The sequence below is a fragment of the Apostichopus japonicus genome, chromosome 17 (assembly GCF_037975245.1).
Source record: "Apostichopus japonicus isolate 1M-3 chromosome 17, ASM3797524v1, whole genome shotgun sequence".
NCBI lineage: Eukaryota > Metazoa > Echinodermata > Holothuroidea > Aspidochirotida > Stichopodidae > Apostichopus > Apostichopus japonicus.
In genome coordinates this window covers 34788256-34810706 of record NC_092577.1, presented here as the reverse complement: position 1 = coordinate 34810706, position 22451 = coordinate 34788256, and the positions used below count along the sequence as shown (strand labels likewise).

General features: G+C 36.5%; 1 protein-coding gene across 2 annotated transcripts in view; it reads right to left on the bottom strand.

Moving 5' to 3' along the window:
- The window catches only part of LOC139954777 (sodium/potassium-transporting ATPase subunit beta-1-interacting protein 2-like), a 29875-nt gene extending 7964 nt beyond the window's left edge, over positions 1–21911 (bottom strand). The window contains exons 1-5 of one of the 2 annotated variants that reach the window (XM_071954708.1): positions 21749–21910; positions 6919–7056; positions 6049–6132; positions 4916–5113; positions 1755–1815 (exon numbers count right to left, since the gene is read on the bottom strand). In XM_071954708.1, coding sequence (XP_071810809.1) covers positions 1755–1815; positions 4916–5113; positions 6049–6132; positions 6919–7056; positions 21749–21838 — 571 coding nt within the window. In that variant the 5' untranslated portion in view covers positions 21839–21910. Of the gene's footprint in view, positions 1–1754; positions 1816–4915; positions 5114–6048; positions 6133–6918; positions 7057–21748 lie in introns of both variants that reach the window. The other variant, XM_071954709.1, reaches the window with a different exon arrangement.
- Positions 21912–22451: the final 540 nt, after the last annotated feature.

Genomic DNA, 22451 nt, shown 5'->3' with positions numbered 1-22451 from the left:
TGCTGAAAGTTTTAACATTTAAATCCTGTTTGTGCTAAAACAGATTTAAAGTACCAAAGGAGTGATATATCAGTGCATAATTAGTAATATTGTAAACCAATTCACCTGTCTTTAATTGACAAGAATATTATGAAAGCTGTAAGAGGTTAGTCATCAACTGCGATTGGTCTACTCGAGATAACCCCCCCCCACCTCCCCCCCCCCCCCCGGAATATTGCACCAAACAAGAGATAATAACTATTGTAAGTACTGCATAATTCCATCCAACATTTTGCCGCACAACACTTTTCGATCGAATGTCAGACACAATATGGGGGGCGCTACAGCATTTAAACACTGTCATACTAGTAGGTTCTAATCTGCAGGAGCTGTTGTACTATTGTACTGCTCCACAGTTTTTGAATTAAAGAAACATTAATGCCAACAGGCCCGATGAACTTTTGTTTCAAAAGATATCTTCTTGAATAATCAAGATCAAAATTGAATACACTGCTAGCGATCAACTCACGGTATTGTCAATATGTTCTGTACTTATAGATACTGTAGCAGCTTCTCAATTTTCACAAAACAAAATAGCGCCGATATGGCGACGTCCTCTGTTGGTTTTGGGCAAGACTGTGGAGCCCCATAGGAATGTAACATTGTTATCAAGCTTGACTAATCAAACTATAAATGAATGACATAATATTTTAGCACTGGATACGCTGGTTATTTTTATTGGGGTATTAATATCGCAAAGAGAAGTGATTTTGTTTGAGTTATAAACCTTTCTACGGAATTTACTACGTAACGTTCAAGAGCTGCAAAAGTAAGAGAGAGAAATGAGCGTATACTGAAAGGTAGAAACTATGTTTTCCAAGAAAATGTAGTGTCCTTGTAATCTGGGAGTGAAAAGGGGGAGCTTCATCGAGCACAAATATGAATTGGTATTGAAAGCACCCTCTTCTTTTACTTGATTTTGGTAAATTGTTTGATGCCACTTACAAGTACCAATAGATCTTGTTAGCTTGACTATGGCCAAGTTTCATTTCAGATAGTGGAGTCAAATTTTGATATTTTAAGTACTGTGCAAAAGTGTCCGGATGAATAATGTGGAGGTTCGAATCAAGTTCTTAAACTTAATTACTTACTCATTGTACTTTGGTAAAAATAACATCTGGACAACTGCCTTACTCTGATTAATTATTTGAGTTATACTCGCTAGCTTTGGATGCATTGCCGAATGAAAGTGAAAAAGCTGAATTGAACAAACAAAATTTTGTCAGTTGTTAAGAAGCGGATAACAGGGTGGTCTTTATGTGCTATGATGCTGAGGATGAGAAGCATACTACAGTATACTGACAGACTGACGGACACACTTACTGACTGACGGACTGACTCACAATTGAAGATTGAGTTTCCACAGTTTCTACAGCAGAGGAGGTGAGTGTAGCAACAAAACACTATTTCTACTTTGAACTGTTCAACTTTGAGTAAAAAACTTGAAAAATTATTAATGGATGGCTTATTAAGGCAAGCTGCCAATATGAGATGAAGATATGTACGAAAAGTGGAAGTGTCAGAGCTGTCAATGACATAACATACATGAAGTCGGGAGGCGGGGGCGGGGAATTAATAGGAGGGGTATAGGAAAGAGAGAAGGCAGTATGGAGGGGAAAAGAGAAGAGGAGAGTTAAATGACCTTATATGAGGGCAGCATACATGCGCAGTGCCCCGGCAGCATTCATGCGGCTAACGACGAGAATGTTACTTACATGTGTCCTCCTCTTCGTTAAGTTTGGAAATGAAAACAAATGTTAGGGCTAAACCCATCACCTGCAAAAAGAGAGAAAATAATGGAGGAAAGGAAGAATAGCACGATGAAGGAGTTTTAACGGAGATGTCTTTGTGATGAAGCACGTACGTTAAAACGGCAAATTGTATTAATAATGCACAACGATTGGTGAAGACAAGGAATAGTAAGGAGAGGGTGTACGGGTTGGCAATAATCTCTGTGGAAATTTGAACCCACGGGAACATTTTGCTGGGACATTGGATCCATTCAAAAGATCCAAAAATTCTGCTTAATTTGATCAAAATGTTACAGTTATAGCCATATATAAAATGGTAGCCATATATGTTTGAAAAGCCCTATTTTGCTGCTGGCAACATTTATGTATGAACAAGATGGCTGCACGGTTTAAATTCAACAACTAGTGGGGATAATGATAATTTGGCAAAAAAGCAGGCACTTTTAACAAGTATAGTTCTTGTCTGCCAAACAGGCTAGGGTTATAGGTACATCTGCTAGGTCAATGTGGTAGGCTGCATAAACATACATAGTATTCATATTCATTGAAAAGTATTTCAGCATGGCAAAAATTAAAAGATGGAGGATAGTCAGTTAAAATCTGAATTTGACCTAAACAACTAGTAGTCCTTCAAGCAGCCTCCAAAGCTCATACTGGTTGTTTGATCGGAAATTTGGTCGTCTTTGATGACCAGTCAACCTTGAAAAACTTTGCCATGATTTACAGGTTCAAAATTTTGAATGAATACACCAAAAAGCATAACAATGATTTTTTTTTTTCCCAGTACAAATGCATATAGTGACTTGCAATGTATAAACGGAAGTACAGTAGCTACAGTAGTTTCAAGTTCAGAACAATGCTGGATGGATAAAACATATCCCTCTTTAGGTACTTCACAATGATAGGTCGGTAAATGCTATGTTGTAGTTCTTAATTAACAAAGGCTCTAACCACACTCTGTTTCTGGTCACACTATCAATCCCTGTTTTATTAATTAATACTACTAGGCCACAACACAATGGGATGAGCTCCAGCACCACTTATGACTAGTAGCTAGATAAAATAATTCATTAATTAATGCTACTAGGCCACCACACCATGGGATAGGTTCCAGCACTGTATACTAATGACTAGTAATTAATTAATACTACTAGGCCACCACATCATGGGTTGAGCTATTACTAATGACTAGTAGCTAGATAAAATAATTCATTCATTAATACTACTAGGCCACCACATCATGGGTTGAGCTATTACTAATGACTAGTAGCTAGGTAAAATAATTCATTAATTAATACTACTAGGTCACCATGGTGAGAAGGGGGAATATGGAAGGGCTGGAAAGATAGGTAAGGGAAAGAGAGAAGGGGAAGGGGAAAATGTATTATAAAATTGGGATGGTATGCAAAATGGAAGTGCCAAAACCAATTGCAAATATTCAGTTTAATCCCCACAAACAGTTTCAGAATTTAAAAAGACTGTTGTAGGAGATCGCAGACTGAATCGCAATACGCCGTCTCAGATATTCTCTTCATCACAGGTTACTGCTTTTAGAAGATTGCTCATTACCTCCCCATCTTCCCTGTCAACCCCCACTCCTGAACAGGACATCCTCACGAGGTAAGGCCAACTGTGTCAAGAAAAAGCTGAATCAGCTGCAAAGTCCTCCTGCAGCAAGGCTGCATCAATATAAAAACAACAGAGATTATGGTGGTCAATTGGCTAAGGCGTGGGACTTGTGATCCAAGGATTGCTGGTTCGATTCCTTGCCTAGTTCATTACGTTGTGTCCTTGGGTAAGATGCTTTATCTCACTTGCCTCTCTCCACCCAGGGGTTAAATGGGTACCTGTGAGGTAACTTGTCATTGGGCACAGTATATAACTGCTGCCAACTGGAGGGATTGTCTCTGGGACAGGTTATCATTGACCAGGGGTAATTTAACGTCTGTAAAGCGCTTTGAAACCTATCGCTGGTATAAAGCGCTTATATAAAAAGCAAATATTATTATTATTATTACCTCTACAAACCAGCAATACCTCTTGCATGAAACTAGAGTAAATGAGTGTGTGTTCTATGCAGCCTGGCTGCAGCCCCTTCAGCTTCCTGTTTTTGACACAGTGCCTTACAAGTTTGACTCAATTCTACGAGACAATCTCAGACTTTCTCTTCATAACTGCTTCTGCTTTACTGAACATGCTCAAACCTTCTCACCCCTCACCCCCCCCCTTTCCTGTCTCCTGAACGGGCCAACTTCAGCGGAAAGTTTGGTTGCCTGATCGATAAGTTTTACGACAGGCATTCATTAAAATAATCAGCTCTAACAGGTATGTACACCATTTTAATATTTTGTTTATTTTTAAAAGTTATTACATCTTCCAGGAAATATAGCGACTATTGTGTTTTTGATGATAACCTGATTGACTTCAGAAATTATTTAGTTTGAAACTTTGGTAAAGCAAAGGGGGGGGGGGGAAGGGTTGTTTGTAGCGAAATAAACAGAGGTATTTACACACACAGCATAGGAGTACAAACACGTGTTAATGCAAATGAATTAACATGATGTGTTGTATTACAGAATGAGTGTCCATGTGTATTTTTATGGTTTCTGATGCCATGTGGTGATAAAATAAAGCATGTTTTCATCACAGGGCCAGTAGAAGAGTGGCAATTGCATCAAACTTCAGAATGGGGGCATGGGGAGGATGAGGGGGGGAGGGGATAGGGTAGCAGCTTTGAGTAGACTGTAGTGCACATGGAATGAGAGTGGGAAGAGAAGCTTTTGTGGCTCCCTGGTGTCACTGCAAATTACCCCGACCACCCCATCAGGGCCATCGCCTACTCCTTGTTACTCTTGTATTTCTTATGATCTGTAAAGGGGGAGGAGACCACTGATCAATGCTCACACCATTGGGACACACTTTTTAGGATCAGACTGAAAAGTACAGAAATTTAAAATTTCTTACCATGGTAAAATTGGGCATGGGAAAGGGTCGAGGGCTCATGGAAGGGGGGGGGGGAGGTGAGGGGAGGGCAGTAACCCTGAAAAATCTCCTACGAAACTTTGAAAGCTCTGAGAATGAAAAGCTAGTATTCAAAGGGAGAGACTAGATGCCTATAAACTTACAGTAAGTACTATATGGACTGCAGCGTGGATGACTTCAACATATCTATAATCTAAGAAGCACCCCTCTACTCCCAACCTGGTCTGCTGGACACGCCCATTATCAGCCGTGGTGATGTTGTACGTGACGTTACATCCGAGCCCGTTCTCATACCACCAGCTCTCGCTGCCAGAGCCAAAGTTGAGAAAGTAGGAATGTTTCTGTAACAGGAAGAAAAAGTAGAAATAGAAGAAAAAAGTAGAAAAAAGAAAAAAAGTAAAAAAAAAGAAAAAAATTAGAAATAGAACCTCAACAACAATGTCCATGAGTAATGACTGAGAACAGCAGGGTGTAATATAGTGACAGCGTTTTGGACAGCAATTTTGAGATATCTGAATTGTTTGTTAAGTTCAACTATGTTTCCTTTAAGATAAACAACCACATTGAAGGGTTCGCTGATTTTGCTTCCTATTCCGAAAATTCATGAATATTCATGTCCAAACGACTATAACAATATATCTTAATATTTTCATATGCATATAACTCAAAGGTTGCAGAATCTTTGTTTCCTCTCAGACTTAGGATTTTGAATAAATATGATATGAAAACAGGTATATATGATTTATACTTACATTGCTAATACACATCTTTAAACTCTACAAGTATATATTGTACATTTATGAACAGTGCCACCTATTCAAGTAATGTGCAATGTAGGCCTGAACAATTCATCAACACTATAATTCTTGATATCAGATGTATTTTTCACACATTTTTAGCCAAGTCAAAGCCTTAACGACATGGATTAATGACAAGTAATGCTCTCGATGTGTGACCATGCTAGTCATTACTTGAACACAATAACAAACCAAGTCATTTTTCAACAAATTTATGGCAGAAATGATGGTGCAATCCTCATTCCCATTCTAAGTTACCACAGAAACATAGTTTTTTAAATGCAAACAGGCTCATCAGCTTGTGATGTTGCTCTGAAACATACAAAATCTTGAATGTTCCTATGGTATGCTAATTTCGGCCAATGGCCAAAGGGGGAAGGAGGAAGACCCAAGGAAGGCGTAGGGGGCAGAGCCATTTGATAGCAGTGTTAAATGTCACATTTTAATCAGAATTAGCTAGATCCTTTTTTCAAACTTACCTCTAACGACAAGCCAGCAATTTCCAAATATAGAAATATCACAAATAGATTCCATAAGAGCCACAGTGCTGACCACACTGCATACTGTTAATATAAATTAGAGAAAAAAGATCATAAAATGATTTTAAAAACCATTTCAATAATGATGGGTAAATGTTTTAAAGTGTGTCTCCCATAGGTTTCAATTATTTTCTGACACTAAGTTCTACACTTTACAAACTTGAAACATGTACACCAAATTATCTCAATTCATTTTTTTTTTTTCAAGGTAAAGAGAAAAAAAGAAATGGTTCAAGCAAAGTGCCAGACAGAACCAAATTCAATACACCCAGATTAAGCAATGTGCTCAGAAGGCTGGTTGGGTGCTCAACAGGCGCGTAGCCAGGAATTTGCCAAGGGAGGGGCGAAACTATAGGCAAACTTTCAGAGCCGTAGATACGGCATTGCAAACTATCTAAGCGTAGCGCCCTAGTTGGCACGAAGCATACAAGAAAATTTTGGCTGAAAATGCCTCCCAGATCGCTGGAAATGGCACTTCCCAGGCCTTGTAAGTTGCATCTTAGCATTTTCTCTTTGAAATTACTAGCGATATCATAAAAACATACAAAAAAATATGCTCAAGGGGGGCGGGGGGTGGCTGTCCTTTTTGCCCCCCTTGGCTACACGCCTGGTGCTAAAGCCTTACTGTAGGTCGTAAGGGCATCCATCATCTTGCTTAGTTTTAACAATGTGGGCCCAAGGTTTTATGGCGAGCTGAATTTAAAACTACTTATACAGGCTGGATTTGGGACCTCAGACTTCCCTAATATTGAGAACCCAAATGTAAAATAAACTTTGTGGTTGACATCTTGTCACTTCAATGATACTTACGACTACCAGTAACTTCGGGCGGAATTGATGAGCGCCGAAGATACCAAAGAGGATGAAGATGATGTTGAGGAAGCCAGTGAGGATCGGTGCCCACATGTAGCCTAAAAAATCAAACACAAGTCTCTCCAGCGTGGCCACCTGCAAAAAACCAAAACGATGGCAGATACATGAAATTCATGAATAATAAGGAAGGTTGATCCCTTCCTCTCAAACTGGATCACACATTCTCCTTCATAATTAGTGTTGTTTGGTTTTCCGTGAGAATCTTCGCTCACTCCCAGGACGCATTTTGCAATAATATATGTTCTTCTTACGTTTATATGGGAACAATGAGAGACGTCTGGATGGATATACCAGCTAAGTATATCCCAACAGATAAGCAAAATTCCACTAACAGAAACATCCTCTCAGACAACTTCAGTACTTAGTAGAATGATGAGGGGTCACTGGAGGTCAGTGGTGACTTAGTCACTTAAAGCAGCATTTTGCGTCCTTTTCTATGATTTTTCTCAACCTCACTGACTCCACTATGCCATAACGACATACATAACTAGCTTACAGTATCTATTTATATTTTACTTCAAATGGTGGCATAAAAGTCGAAAAAATTGCAACTTTCAACTTTGTTGTTCTCCAAGATATTTTCCGTTGGGAACCCAATAAACCTCGCCCATAATATGAATATTTAAACACTACGAACGTCATTGACAGATACGTAATATAACACCACGCTTGATTTGTGTACAGTCTATATGGCAGTTGTACCAGAGAGTTGCATAACAACTCCCTGGTTGTACCAACGCAAAGTCTTGAATCTATTTTTAGCAACGGCTCATAACTAAACCTGCATCTTTGATTGGTTGAATTCAAACTAGTGGGTTTGGGAACTGAATGCGATTAATTTTGTATGTGGAATACTCGCCAATTAACGTTTTTGGCAGGGAAAAACTTGGCTAATATCTTGATTTGCTGTTTTGTGATTTGATGTATGTAAAAAACTCGATGGACATGTCAAAAAAGTAGAAAACGGCGACCAAACGCAAAATGCTTATGAATAAACATACTATTCACTGATTGGTGGAATTCAAACTAGTGGATTTGGAGATATGAAAACTTTGTCGAGGACACTTTTACTCGTTATCGACATAAATCGTTAATTAATCGCTAATTAACGCTCTTAGCAGGGTGAAACTTGGATGGCATCTTAGTTTGCTGTTTTATGATTGATACATCTAAAAAAATCGATGCACATGTTAAAAAGGTGGAAAAAAGCGACCCAACGCAAAATGCTGCTTTAAGGGTGCACAGTGCTAAAGTTGTTACCAGTTCACCTACTGTATCTAGGCTTGTCAGTGTTAGTGTTGTAATGTTGTGAGGAGATACTGTAGGTGAGCCAGTAAGCCAAGTCAATTCTATTACAGCTGTACTGTAAATGTCATATCTCCGAGCCGCTGCCCTTCTCCCTTGGTTTCCAATTTCTGACTATTTCAACAACCTACCGACCAAGTCTTATTGGAAAATAATTTAAGGTAAAATTCAATGAAAATAGTTTAGTAAATCCATCTTGACTTTTTTATTCATCAAATTTTATATTTGGTAGCCATGCCAATTCAATTGCTAATAACATTCCATTGTTATGGCATTTTGTTTTATTTTGTTTATGCATCCAGTCAACTCTCATTGAAAATTGACCAACATCAATATCAGATGCTTTCATCAGTTAGCTCAGATCCTTTTCAATTAGGAAGTACAGATTCCCATAACATAGGATTGATCTGTTAACTAATGTACCTCTGTTTTGCTTTTTTTAATAGTGGAGTCCAGAACAGATAGCTGAGCTTATTACATCTCTCTAGTCTGACTGTAAACTGTACAAAGAAAGCATCACAGCACATGTACTGCACTGTACTCCATGTATACATGGTGTAAGTTTCAGCAGGAAGTCCTGTCAGGACTCGCTGCTGGTCTCATGAGGGAATGAATGACAGCCAGTTGCCAAGGCCATCCCATCGGTTAACACTCTGCTAGTATCAGGTATAATACTCCCATTCTGCTGTGAATTGTGTTGGCGTTTACTTTCACGTGATAACAAAGGACCTTCTAAATATGTATTAAGTGACAAATATAATCCCTGTTGAAATTGACAGTACAACCCTGTTCTTTACCTAGCTGTCTTTGGTCTTGATTATAAAAGAACAGTGGGGTGTGTCTATTGTATGTACAGTCCATACTCAATTGTGTTGTGGTTTCTATAGCCCAAAGTACTGTAAAATATCAAGGACACTTTGAACTATGACTTAAAAAAATCACAGCTGAAAAATTGTACCTAAATTTGATAGCAGAAGTGAACAAAAAATGCAATCTGTATGCACAGGTACACAAACGTACATACACCCACCCACACACACACACAAACATATTACATACTAACATGTACTGTTGAATGTTTACCTGTAAGTTGAACGTTCCCATGAAATCATTACATAAGGACTAAGGCAATGAAAGCAAAGAGTGTAATCCAAATTATATTTTGGCTTTCCCTGACACTTTGGGTGGTAAAATTAGGAGGTGGTAAGGGGGCGGGGGGGAGGGGAGGTTGATACATGGAGGAGAATGGGATGGGGTGAGTGGGTGGATTAGTGGTAGGGGGAATGGCAGGATGTGCAATTGTAGAGGTTGATAGATATAGGTACTGTGGAGGATATCAGTGATATCTAACCAAAGACTCTAATCTGATTTTAATTTTTTTAAGTTTTACTGTACAGTAATTGTGATCATACGTATGACTGACTGACATATTTCCAAATTTACGACATCTAATTGATTTGCTCATTTGAATTTCATATTGAGCGTAGGGAGCTAAATTTGGGTCAAAATTATTCCATTTTAGAAATTCCATAATCCTCAGGAATATAAATGATGATGCAAATTGAACCTCAAAAACTTCTTGGAAAATAAACTTCATCTTCTCTTGTCCCCGCAAAACTGAGTTGAATAACCTCAACGTTTGACGATTTATGCAAAACTGATGGATACATTTAATTTTAGAATATTCATAAAGAATAACAGTGACAAAATTGAACAGTTAGGTGATGTCCAAAACAAAATTTTTCTTAAAGATATTAAGAACTGCGTCATTCTATAGATACTTACAAATTTTATTATGCAGTAAATTTTTTCCGAAACTTTCATGACATACTGATTTAATATATAAATTTGTATCATGTATTAAGACACTTGCCTCCAGTCTGTTTTCACTTAATGACCAGAGTTATCATAAAAATGTAAATAGATCAAAAAAACTTATATACTTGAGTCAGTTTTTTATTCAGGTTTATAAGTCATTAGCACTAGATGCATTCATCTAGTACTGTTCCTGAAGGGCTAGTAAAACACCAAAAGTGTCGCGTTGATTTTTTTTTTTAGAATCAAATGAAAGATTATTTCCCTTATAAATGAGCTCATAAGCCGAGCGTATGAGTGACACCCTTGTGACTAATATACAGCCGAAAATATATGAACTGGAATTAGTCATCCTTAACATCTTGAGATGTGAACATTACAAAGTTGCAATTGAACCAAGACTTCCTTTATTTCATGATTACAATATTTATGACTAAACTGAAGATGTCTTCGTTTGACAACAACTGAATCATTTCAATGCTCAGAGATACAATACTACTTAAGTACTACTACTCTTTATAGTACTACTGTAGATACACCTACTGTATCATACGCATGTTGTTGTCGAAAACATTGCTGATGCAATAAAACGCTAGATAAGCTAACAATCAAAAGCTGCTTGTGAAACATGTGCATGCTATTTGTCAGTGCAATTTTAATTAAAAACTCGGTGTACGATAACATCTGCTCGAAAACATTGACAAATTCTTTCTCGATAACTAACGACCATTGAGAGTTTGAGATTCCCGTCCAGCCCTCTTCAGCTCGTCGTCTCGGCTGCCAAAGAGTCGTTAATTTGAGATCAACACGGTACTTAACAGTTATTTGAAGGTATGACAGTCAATAATAAATATTCATGACTTAACTTGAATGAGCTTTTTCTGATACTAACTAAAAATGAACACAGTTATCACTCAAAGACCTTATCTGTTTGGGTGAGTTAGTTGTTCTTCGCAAGGATCTCTGTCATATTTAAGACGATTGTTTAGTTTGAGTCTTCTTTTAGAAAACTACAGTACTCATGTCAAACTTGAACAGGATTCAACAGATAATAATAATGTAATAATAACCTCTTCCAACTTGTATTTTGTTGTTGCATATTGTCACTATATAGTTTGAAGTCAAAATATGTCTTAGAACCAACCTTGTAGTATTCAAGTGCACCTACACATTAGATGGTATGACACTTTATTATTACTGTGTGCGTAACCTTGGGTAAAAATTGCTTGTAAATTTCTGATGACATGAAACCCTGAATGGCCTGTTAACCGTAACAATAGATACTGTAACCATAGAGGAGATCACCTGGCAAAATTATTGATATTTATACTGAATCAAACAAAACTGATAAATACAACATTCTTATAATACTGTATATATGTTGTATTGTTTGGTCTATAGAAGATGAATGCTGTATTTACCTGGGTGAAATGAGTCAGAATGCTTTTCGTGTGGTTGCAAGAATATCTAGCTGTTTTAATCACCTGATAAGATAAACGATCTTGAAGACCGTACCAAGTATATTTCAACTTCTGTTTAGAATTAATATATTAAAAAACAAAAAAAATCATTGCAAAAAATTGTGTCAGAATAACTCAATTCATAGAGCAGATGGCATAAAGTTGGCTGACAGATTGTCCAGTTTTAATATGGATATTTAATACTCATAAAGTACGTCCTTGGCTGAAGATTGCCAAACTATGTGACATTGTAACATATTGTATGTATATTGTGGAGGGGGAAGGAGAGTGAGAATTTCCTCAACGAATGATATGTCATAGGTCATTTAGGGTTACGAGAGTTTGTACAGTAGGTTTGAATTTCCTCAAGCTTTTAACATAGTCATGAATTGGCAGACGATGGTTCATAAGAGTTCTGTTTCATTCTGTATTTAACAACTGTCTCAAAATGTGCATCAAAAGCAATCTTAAATTTCAGCCAAATGTTGCCAGGGATGTACTAACAGAATTTAAGCACATGAAATATGGAGAGTGTTAGATTACATACCTCTAAAGAAAGTCAGAGACTTCTTGTAAAACCAGGAGAGGTTGGCAAATCTGTCACATTCTTTGACTTTTATTTACTATCATTACCATTTTGATTTAATAGTACTTTTTATTTTGAGCTCATGTTGATAAAAAAAAAATAATAATAATCTTTTTACAGCCATTTGATACTAAACTCTCATGACAAAGTAGGCTTACTTATTCATGTGGGAGATGACAGGCAGTTCCATATATTAGATACAGAACAGTGAAAGTTTTAATGTTTATAATATTGTCAATTAGCTAGGGAGCTATTTCCTAACAGTTATAATGCCAATAACAATTTGGAGGTGAGATACTCCACTGTATGGACTGGTTTCCATTGGCTTTACACTGCTGTATTTTCTCAACCTATACAATATACCTTGCCACACAAATTTATGTAACATAAACTCTCTCATTTGGGGACTACTGTTAGAATACAACACTCCAGGGAATAGAGTTCAAATTTTATCTTTTGTCTGAGGTACTTCATAACCTCATTTATCCTGCCCCACGATCAGAAGATATAATCATAGATCAATTCTCATTCATTTTAAGTAGTTATACAAATAACACAGAGCTGATACAAATCACAGCAGAGTGGGTGTGAGCTACTATGTCAGTAGACCTGTACTGGATGTACAGTAACTCTCTGGGACACTGTAAAGTCTGTAAGCCCATTGGTCTCTGACATCAATTGGTCACAGAATCATACTACTGTACTGTACTTTTAAAGGATGCGTTTGGCAATAATTTAGGTATATTTTTAGACTAGTAAAAACCACAAAATGCTATATCAAATTGACAAGTTGTTAATACACAACACATGCAAAGATGTACAGGATGTAGTGATTAGTTTTTTATAGACATAACATTTTCAGTTCTTAGTTTTGATTTGTCAAAAACCTTAAAAACTGCCAAGTACTGTACTGTAGATACAATGTGAACACTTAATTATGACCTTCATTATTGTGTAACTCACTAGCTATGTGGTCTGTGTATATTTAACATACTGTACTGTAGTGAGTCACTACAGTACAGTATGTTATACATCAACAGACCACATCGCAGCACTGTTTGAAGAAAACCAGTACAACTTAGCCATGGTTGTTGTTTACAAGCATACCACAGCAGAAATAACATAAAGGAATATTGGCTGCAATTTTAGTTGTATCCAGTACTCTCTTTGTACTGTTGTGTACTTCGGTCTGGATTTATTGTACAATACATGTATGCATGACTGTACATCTACTGCATACAGCTCAACTGTCAACCAATGTTAAACCTTTCCTTACACACTGTATGATCAGTTAATTTCCACAGGTTCATCTAAGATCAAGGTCACAAGTAAATTGATCCCCCATAATATGCCAGAAACTCACATCAATGGTCACTCACGACCACATTTAACAAGAATATTAACTCCCCGCACTAAACGTATAGTTATCCACACCGACCAATTTATTTGTCTAGTTTTAATATTCCTGAACATCTGTGAAAAGTTAGAGGAATCAGAGCCTTCAGGAAAGGACTTTTTTTACAATTTCTAGCAATTTTTAAGCGAACTGAAATTTGGGGTCAATACTGATGACTGTAAAAGTAGGTTCTCATGTATATTGTAGAAAATGCAAGTTATTTGGTTTTTGATTCCGTATGGTACAAGCTCTTACTTACAGGGATAATTTAATGTTTCAAATTTGTGTAGCAGGTTTGAAGGTTATGGAGTTATTAAAATTCTATGGTACTGTACTGTACATGTCAAAAAAACTGCTAACAGATGGATTTGACCATTTTGTACCTATGCAAATTTGTGAAGCGATACTGGATGAGTATGATGAAGGAGAAGGGATAGTTGAAAATAAGAGTGATTTTTTATTTATTTATTCATTTTTTTTTATTTTGGTGTTCCTATATAATAGTACACTTGTTTCCAGCCACACAAATACATGTTGACCTGACAGGGCAGCCTTGTTCCTTACTTTAAACCATGGACATAACAAGCATCCAAGATCCTTTTGCCAGATGTTTCTAGTGTGCATTTAACACTGTGCTCCCCAAACAATGTGTGATTTTATACATAGGTTTGTCGAAGATCCTTGGATTATGCACTGACTGGAAGATTTCTCGAATGGTTGGTGTCAAGGCTAATGAAACTTAAAACTTAGGGATTATCTGACAAATCATAAATAAGCATTGTTGTCCCCCTAGGGAAAGGTCCATTGTCAGCTTTACCTTTCACAGAGCTATACTGATGAACTTTGATGAAATTCTAATCGAATTCTATTAAATATATGCAGATGATAAGTAATATCGGGTAGAATCTCTAAATGTTCAAGATTGTAATGCAGATCAAGAAATATATGTCTCAACCAGCTTATGTATCTGGTGATATACTCAAAACTTGCCAACACAAAGAAAGTCACAAAATTATTTATATCAAACAAAATAGATATATTCCAAAACTGTCAACAACAAAAAATACTGAAAAGAATATTCCTGTAAAAGATTATAAAACTGTTCAACCATTTTAGCATATATTATATCTAGCCAATTGTTGTATTGACCTCGTACGCTATAACCATTCCAAAACAGACCAACGATCCTTTTACCACATTTCGTACAGCAGCCCTGGTATTTAACCTATCCAAAATAAATCCTTGACACCACAACTGTTTCACTTTTGGCTGCAGTTTTCCATTCACAGATTATCAGAGCTCTCGAAGTGTTGAGTGGTATTCTGTACACATCAATCCTGGATTATTTTGTGTTGGAAGCACAGATGTTCAAGTGAAGACTGTATTAGGACCAATGATAATAAATAACAGAATGACAGGCATTTAAGATTAAACAAAACATGCCACGAATACTCTGTGAGATTTTTTTAAGATGTCCAAGCATGTTCTGTAAGCAGTCAAAGGAACCTCTGGAGTCTTGAGATCTTTTCTGATTTAAGTCCATTTTAAATCCATGTACATAATGGGAGAAAAATTTACTTTAAAGCGACAGTCCGAAAAAAAACTATGGGACACAGCCTAAAAGTTGGTCGTAAAAACATTTTGTTCGGTGAATCAAAGGATTGTGCCAGAGATTGATATCAATGCATACTAGTTAAAGTCATATTCCTACATATTGATGAAAGGTAAACCTGAGAGGAATCTACAATTGTGCTATATAACAATTGAGCTTCCAATATTAAAAGTACCACCTTCAGAAACATTTGCATCAAAATTTTAGTATGCTAAGTATAGCTCCAGAAGTTGTAAAAAAGTACTATCATTTTAGAGGCTCCAAATTATTACTTCACATTCAGCAATATCAGAGATAATACATAAGAGATAATATATAAGAAGAGGTGATATCTCAATGTGGACTTTCTCAGTATGGAGAGGACTACTTATAATGTTGCAGTAAACTGCTGGTTGAAATTAAGAGCATGTGTGACCATTATCAGACTCTCTAGCATTTTTGGGAGCAATATTGATGATGTTTAAACATGTTATTTAAGCATGATAAAACTTGACAAGGCCTCTTATAATGCTCTCTGAAAGGTATGCTGTATTGGCCACAAATATGCTAGATATATTCAAATATGGTAACCTTAAGTCAAAATTCTTAAACTGTTTTTATTACAACCTTTGAGGATATTTTCTTAGGTGTTCCTTAAAAATCACTAAAACAATTTGGAGAGTAAAGACCTCCAGGAAAGTACTTTTTGAAAACTTCTAGCAATTATAGCATGCTATAATTTTGGGACTTAAATATATATATATATATATATATATATATAATATTATATAATATAATAATATATTTTGACTACCTTTAAAATAGAAACATTTGTTCTGTTTAATAAAACACTTTATTGGGTAAAAGTAAAGTCATATCTGACTTTACTATGGGCATCATAAATAACATCAAGACTTGCATTGACTCAGTACACAGTGCCTATCAAGTCAGAGGGGTGGGGAGGGGTGACTGCTGTAAATATGAGATAACCAGGCCTGTCACTGCGTGTGACAGTATTAACATGATGATGGATGAAATACATTTCTACAAGACATGCATGTACTTGTATCTATATGGTTGTCAACATCTACACACAGTGTGAAAAAAAATTTAATCTATGTGACCTTTCTCCACTTTTTTTCTTTATTCTTTCTTTCCCCTTTTAGTAATATCCAGAAATGTTCCCAAGGGCGTCTTGGTTTTGTCAATAATATCTTGTGGATGACAGCTATTCCCTATGGTATACACAGTACAGTACATCTGTACATGGATACAAATTACATGTATATATACATGTAATTTGTATCCATGTACAGATGTACTGTACATATATATATGTAGTGTCAGTTCACATGCAGGCAACTTACAGACTAAAGTAATATATTATATATCCATGAAAAATATTAATAAACAATCTTGTTTCATCAGTTTGGATTTATCTTACAATGCTATGAACAGTTAAGTTCCCTTGCAATGTACTGTACTATCAATCTAACAAAAGCTGTATTTTCTGCAGAATTTTATTAATTTACAATCAGATGAATAGTACAGCTGACCTTCAGATATGATTTAGTAAATATCATCTTGAAATGTGGAAAAAAGTAGGTACTAAGAGTGGCTATATCGCATGAAGATGGGAGGGAAAAAGTGTCCCCCTCCCCAAACCTGCCACCAATCCTTTCTTTGTTAAGTCTAAGGGTGTATTAAATGGCACCAGAGGCTTGCATACACATATAGTGTTGTCATTAGGCAATACCTATCCTGTACTGTAATTGATGTTGTACTGTAATTGCACTGCAGTTCAAACACCATTGTGAGCACTGTCTGTGTGGTGTATTACTTTACTTTATAGGCCTGTATTGATACATCACTATTGTGCTATTGTCTATGGGTGTGACTGAATAACACTCCCCATGACATATTGAAGTGTGACTTATTGAGCTTTTTAAAACTCATGATTCCCCAAATCCATCTCTGTCATACATAGCCAGACCATCTCGTTTGTTTTGTATTTATTTACGCACTCGACCAACTGTATTATTATTCTTAGCGCCTGATATAGGCAAGAACAACAAGACATGGTAGTGTTTGAGAATTGCTGAGATGTATTTTCATCAGAACGCTCGACACATCAATTGTTCTTGACAAAGCGGAAAAAGGGGAAAATAAAAACACATCTTGTGGTAAAAACTAATTTCTCTTCTAAGAGAGACAATCGAGGTATAAGAAATACTGTATGATGGTGTAAATATGATATATTTGAACACTAGGACTACAGTGCTAGAACCATAACGGGTAAGCCCAGGCCACAGGGTAAACATCAAATTAGTTCTACTATCTTAACTGGGAATGAAGGGCAAATGAGGGGGGGGGGGAAAGGGACAAAAGGAGTGGGAGAGGACTGGGAAGAGGGCAGAAAGTTTTAACAACCAATGTTACTGTACATCCTATTGTATTAAGAGTTAAAACAAAAATATTGCATGCCCTTTAGTATTACTCATGTATAGAGTACAGTACTTACACACTGTAGTACAATACAGTTCCTGCAACTTCTTAGTTCTAAAGGATACTGTACAAGTACCATATGTTCTTTTAACAGCCACTTTGGTGGTGTCATTTAATGAAAATCATTTGGTTTCCAAAGGACTCCTATCCTCTAATCATCAACCCAGGTCTCCCCATTGATCTAACCATGGAGTTAGAAGAGAACTCCATGATCTAACATAGAACTCTGCATGATTCACTGAACCCAACAGTTTGCACTATGACAGCATCTATCAATATATCTATCAATATCGATCAGTATATATCTGTCATATATCACAATAAAGAGAATCACTTCAGACAAGGTCATTCTCCTTCCCCAGCAGCGAGTCAGATGCACTATTAGTGCAAATACTGACATATAAAGCACAAATGCTACATTTGAATGGTTTCCCTAATAAATTACAAAAGTGTGACCCAAGATTGAAGATGAAGATGATATTTTAAAGTATTTGTTTAGTGTGATGAAACATGCTAAAACAAATGCCTTAAGAGGAAATAAGAGTTCAACGGAGAGAAAAAACTTTGGTTTAATGGATGGAAACAAGACCCCTTATTTGCGACTCAATGATTTGTGCATTCATCAATTTAGGTGAATGCAATTTGTTAGATTTTATATAACGGTTGATATTATTGGCTTTCATGACTCTTTTTTTCGATCATGGTCATAACAATGTGACATCATAAAATAGAAGTTGTGAGAGTGTGGTGGTGTGTGTTCATCAGACAGTTCAGAGGCTGTGAGGGATAGGGGTGGGGGTGGGGGACCCCTTACACCTCCCCTGGTGGTGGAGGACCCCTAACACCTCACCTGGTGGTGGAGGGCCGCTACAGTAAACTGAGGAAGACTACTTTTATTGGTCAAGTAAGGCACCATAATATTAAGGCCACAGTCAATCAATAATTCAGTTTTAATTTAAATCTAAAATAGATCATCTGTAGGGAATAAAATGGCAAATTTAAAAAGTTTTATAGGTCAGTTATATCCTTCTACCCTGTAGGTTAGTTATGTTCATGAAGTTTTGAACTGTAATAAACTTTGTAAGTGAAATTATTCAGTTGATAGGACCACCCAAGATACATGAACAAATGGTAAATATTACAATTCTCTAAAGGGTATTTTAAAGCTGCACACAAAGGATGCAAATTGCTTCCATACGATACATTATGTCAATAAATTTAATAATTCTATTTTCCTCTAATCGACCAACTTAAAATGCCATAAAAGCTATGAATTAAGCAAAGAAATTTTGGCAATCACACACTGGTGGAGATCCCAATACCATTCTTATTTTATAGTTAGTTTTATTTTACCCCCACTAAATTGTAATTTGCAATTTTTCAGACTCAATAATTTCCCGCCCTGATGACAACTACTTGAACCTCCCACCACCTGCCCCCAAACAAAAATGCTAGTTCTAAAGACAACTATTGGTCAGTCATAACCCATATTAATCTTCCTAGGAATTTGTCAGGCACAGTATCTATTATACTCATTTAATTGTCAGAAATATCCATCTAACAAAGTACTGTAAAGTGTAAACAGTTCGTCCATACTGTACCATGTCTGGCAATAATATTGTGAATATCATCGTTTTCGTCATCATTATATCAAACTGCATATATGCACTGGCTCCAAGAAGGTACAGTTCAGAATGCTCGCATACATTTGAAAAATGTTAGCAATTGCTTGCATACTGTACAGCATTGGTAAGACTTTACATTCATGACATATACTGATGACTGTTAATGTAGATAAGAAACTTACACTACAAGTTACTGCCATCACTTGCCCAAGACATTTCTGTTACCTGTACTAACTATGCAAATACTATAAATCTGTTCCAACTTCCAAGACTTTAAATACTAGACTTTATGCCCCCCAGGGAATAATTTTAGGGTTCAAAGTTTGCATAGCAGTTTTAAAGACTTTCAATGTGTTTCTATCATAAAATGCAATGATTCCTGTGTACAAAACTAGCTCGATATACATCTTTGTATTAACCACATAACAACATGTATGTAATTTGCAATGCATTACTATCTTATTCCCTACATTCACCACCTCCCTTTAAATTCTAGGATTTCAAATTTACAACATACTGCTATCCAGAATGATACCTTTGGGAGAACCAAACAAATTAGAATATACATTGACTACCTTAAGGAGGTCATTTCCTGCTCAACTAACCCATAGCCACAGTTACAACAAAAAAACAGCTAAATCACAACTCCCCAGATACAATGTTCATGGAAATATTTCAAAACTGTGCCAGGCACACAAAGTAAAACACTGTCACAGCACATACCACAGACAACAAGTAACAGGGAAGTTCAGCCCTAAAGCTATGAATATACAACTTTGACAGTGGGTGATTTCATACAGAAGTTGTGGAGGCTCGATGGGAGGGGAGGGGGGTGTGGGGGGTAAGGGTTGGGATGTAGAGACACCAGCACAGTTCTGAGTGAAGGACTAAAAGTGGGGCTTTATTGTGTTGTTAATACAGGACATATGGTTAAAAAAAAGTGTCATTTTCAGCCACGAATAACATAGCCAAATGTTACTGTACAAGCCTTTAATATGAAAATATGTTATCTGTACCCTACAGTATATTTTCTAAAATTCTTCTGGTGAACAGGGTGCAGACTACAAACAAAATTTGTTGTACATATAATTTATAATACCACTGTTCATTGCTCAGTGTACAGGAGAAACCTACAAGTGTGTTACACGGCGAATATGAGCACTATTTTAGAATTTTAGCGTAATTCATAGAATTGAGCACAATACTGGTGCAACACACACATATAGTACAGTATATCCCAGAATGAATAAAGTATTGTACCTCATTTAGGCAATAAGGAATGGATACTTTGGTTTTTCACATGGACTAAAAGTGACAAAACATTGCTAACAGCAGATACATGTATAGCTAACATTGTCACACCACATTATACATGTTAAGACACTAATTGCAGAGCAGGTTATATGTACATGTTCACATTGTTTTCTTCAAGTTCACTGTATATTCTTTAAAGAACAGGCTTCACAAACAAGAAGGGAAGGTTAGCTGAATGAAACACAATTAGTACTTGAAGGAACACGTACAAAAGCTCTTCAAACGAGCTTGAAGATCCTCTCCACTAATTATTTTCTCCTGGCTTGAAGAGACTGACAAGTCCCCTCCCCTCTTTCACAAATACAGATGATTACAGTTAATTGTTACCTTTTATCGTTCAACTTAAGCTGCTACCCTTAGAAATTTACTTTGGTATGATGTTAATTGTGATGCAGAATATACAGTATGCATAGCATGTGTTGTATGTTGGATAGTTTATAGCCTAAGCACCAAAATGTTTAATTATATTAAAGAAAAATATGACACTGATAGTGACAAAGGACATACTTAAATGTTCAAGCTAAGAAAAAAGACATTAAACATTGATATCTATAGACTAAATGCTGGCCTCATTGAGCAATGGATACAGGCTGAAAACAAAACAAATAAGTAGTAAAATAAAGTAAAATAAAGCAAATTAAGACATGCAAAATTATGAGAAAAAAATGGAGAAAAGAAAAAGAAAAACTGGTTTGTAGCATACCAAATGATTAATCAGAATACTAAGAATAAGCGTATATGCAAGTTAAAGCTGCATCTCCATTCTAGAAAGTTAGCCGAAAAATTCTCAAGACCAGCAAAAAGACATTTTGTTACACTCGACTTACTCAGGCCAGGGATATAGCCTAGATTGAATAAATAGTAAAGAATGAATATAACCTGCCCTTTTCTTTATAACTACATGCTATAAATCGATCTACTTTTCGCCAATGGAACGAACGTTTCTCACAGCGGCAAAAAGCGGCAATAATTTTAATTTTGACATTGGTGTTACCATAAGAAACTTTGAATCAGTGTTGAGAGAATCAAACTTAGGCTAAGACCATTAAAGGTCGATTTATTGTATAATAAGTAAGACACCACTGCACTGAGACACCACTGCACGATAGGGGCCTACTTCGAGTATGTGTAAAAGTCAAGTAAATCGTAAGAAAATAATTCAATACTCACCAATTGAAGAATACAAACAGTCGTTAAAGAGCACTCTTTCGAACAAAATTTGGCTGTTTTGCCATTTTCTTCGTCCGTTCTGCCCGTCATGATTGGACGGTATCATGCTCGTATGAACTCTCTTCGGCAATATTTTCGCTGTGTGTACGATTACTCACCAATGAAAGATGTCATAATCCAAACTTACGAAATTGCTAGATATAAACAAACATTGATTACAGGCTAAGAGGCAACATTAGCGATATCCATAAATCAATTTCTTCGGGTCCGCGACTCTCGCTGTATGTGGGAGACACCTTCAATTTTATGAAGCTGTAACGAAGTCTTTTAATAGGAAGATTTATTGTCAGGAATATATCAGCCGATCGTTGGCATTGCATAGTAGGAGGGAGGGTTGGGCAGGGAAGGGGGGGGGGGGGGTTGATGGAAGAAGCTTCAACTATATGGTATATGCAGGCACCTGTAGCCAGATTTCTTGGGGAAGGAGGGGAAGGTAAGGGGACCACAATTATTGTCAGTTAATTACCATTTTGGGGGAGTTTGGTGCAAAATTGTGAAATCATTCCCATCATTTTAACTGCATTCGTGTAATTTAAATGTTGAAAATGTTTACGACTTTGCGTGTTGTAAACTTTACACGGTTTGGAAGAATGTCTGAAAAAGGTTCGAGTGCGGGAATGTTCCATATAACTGGGCTAACAAA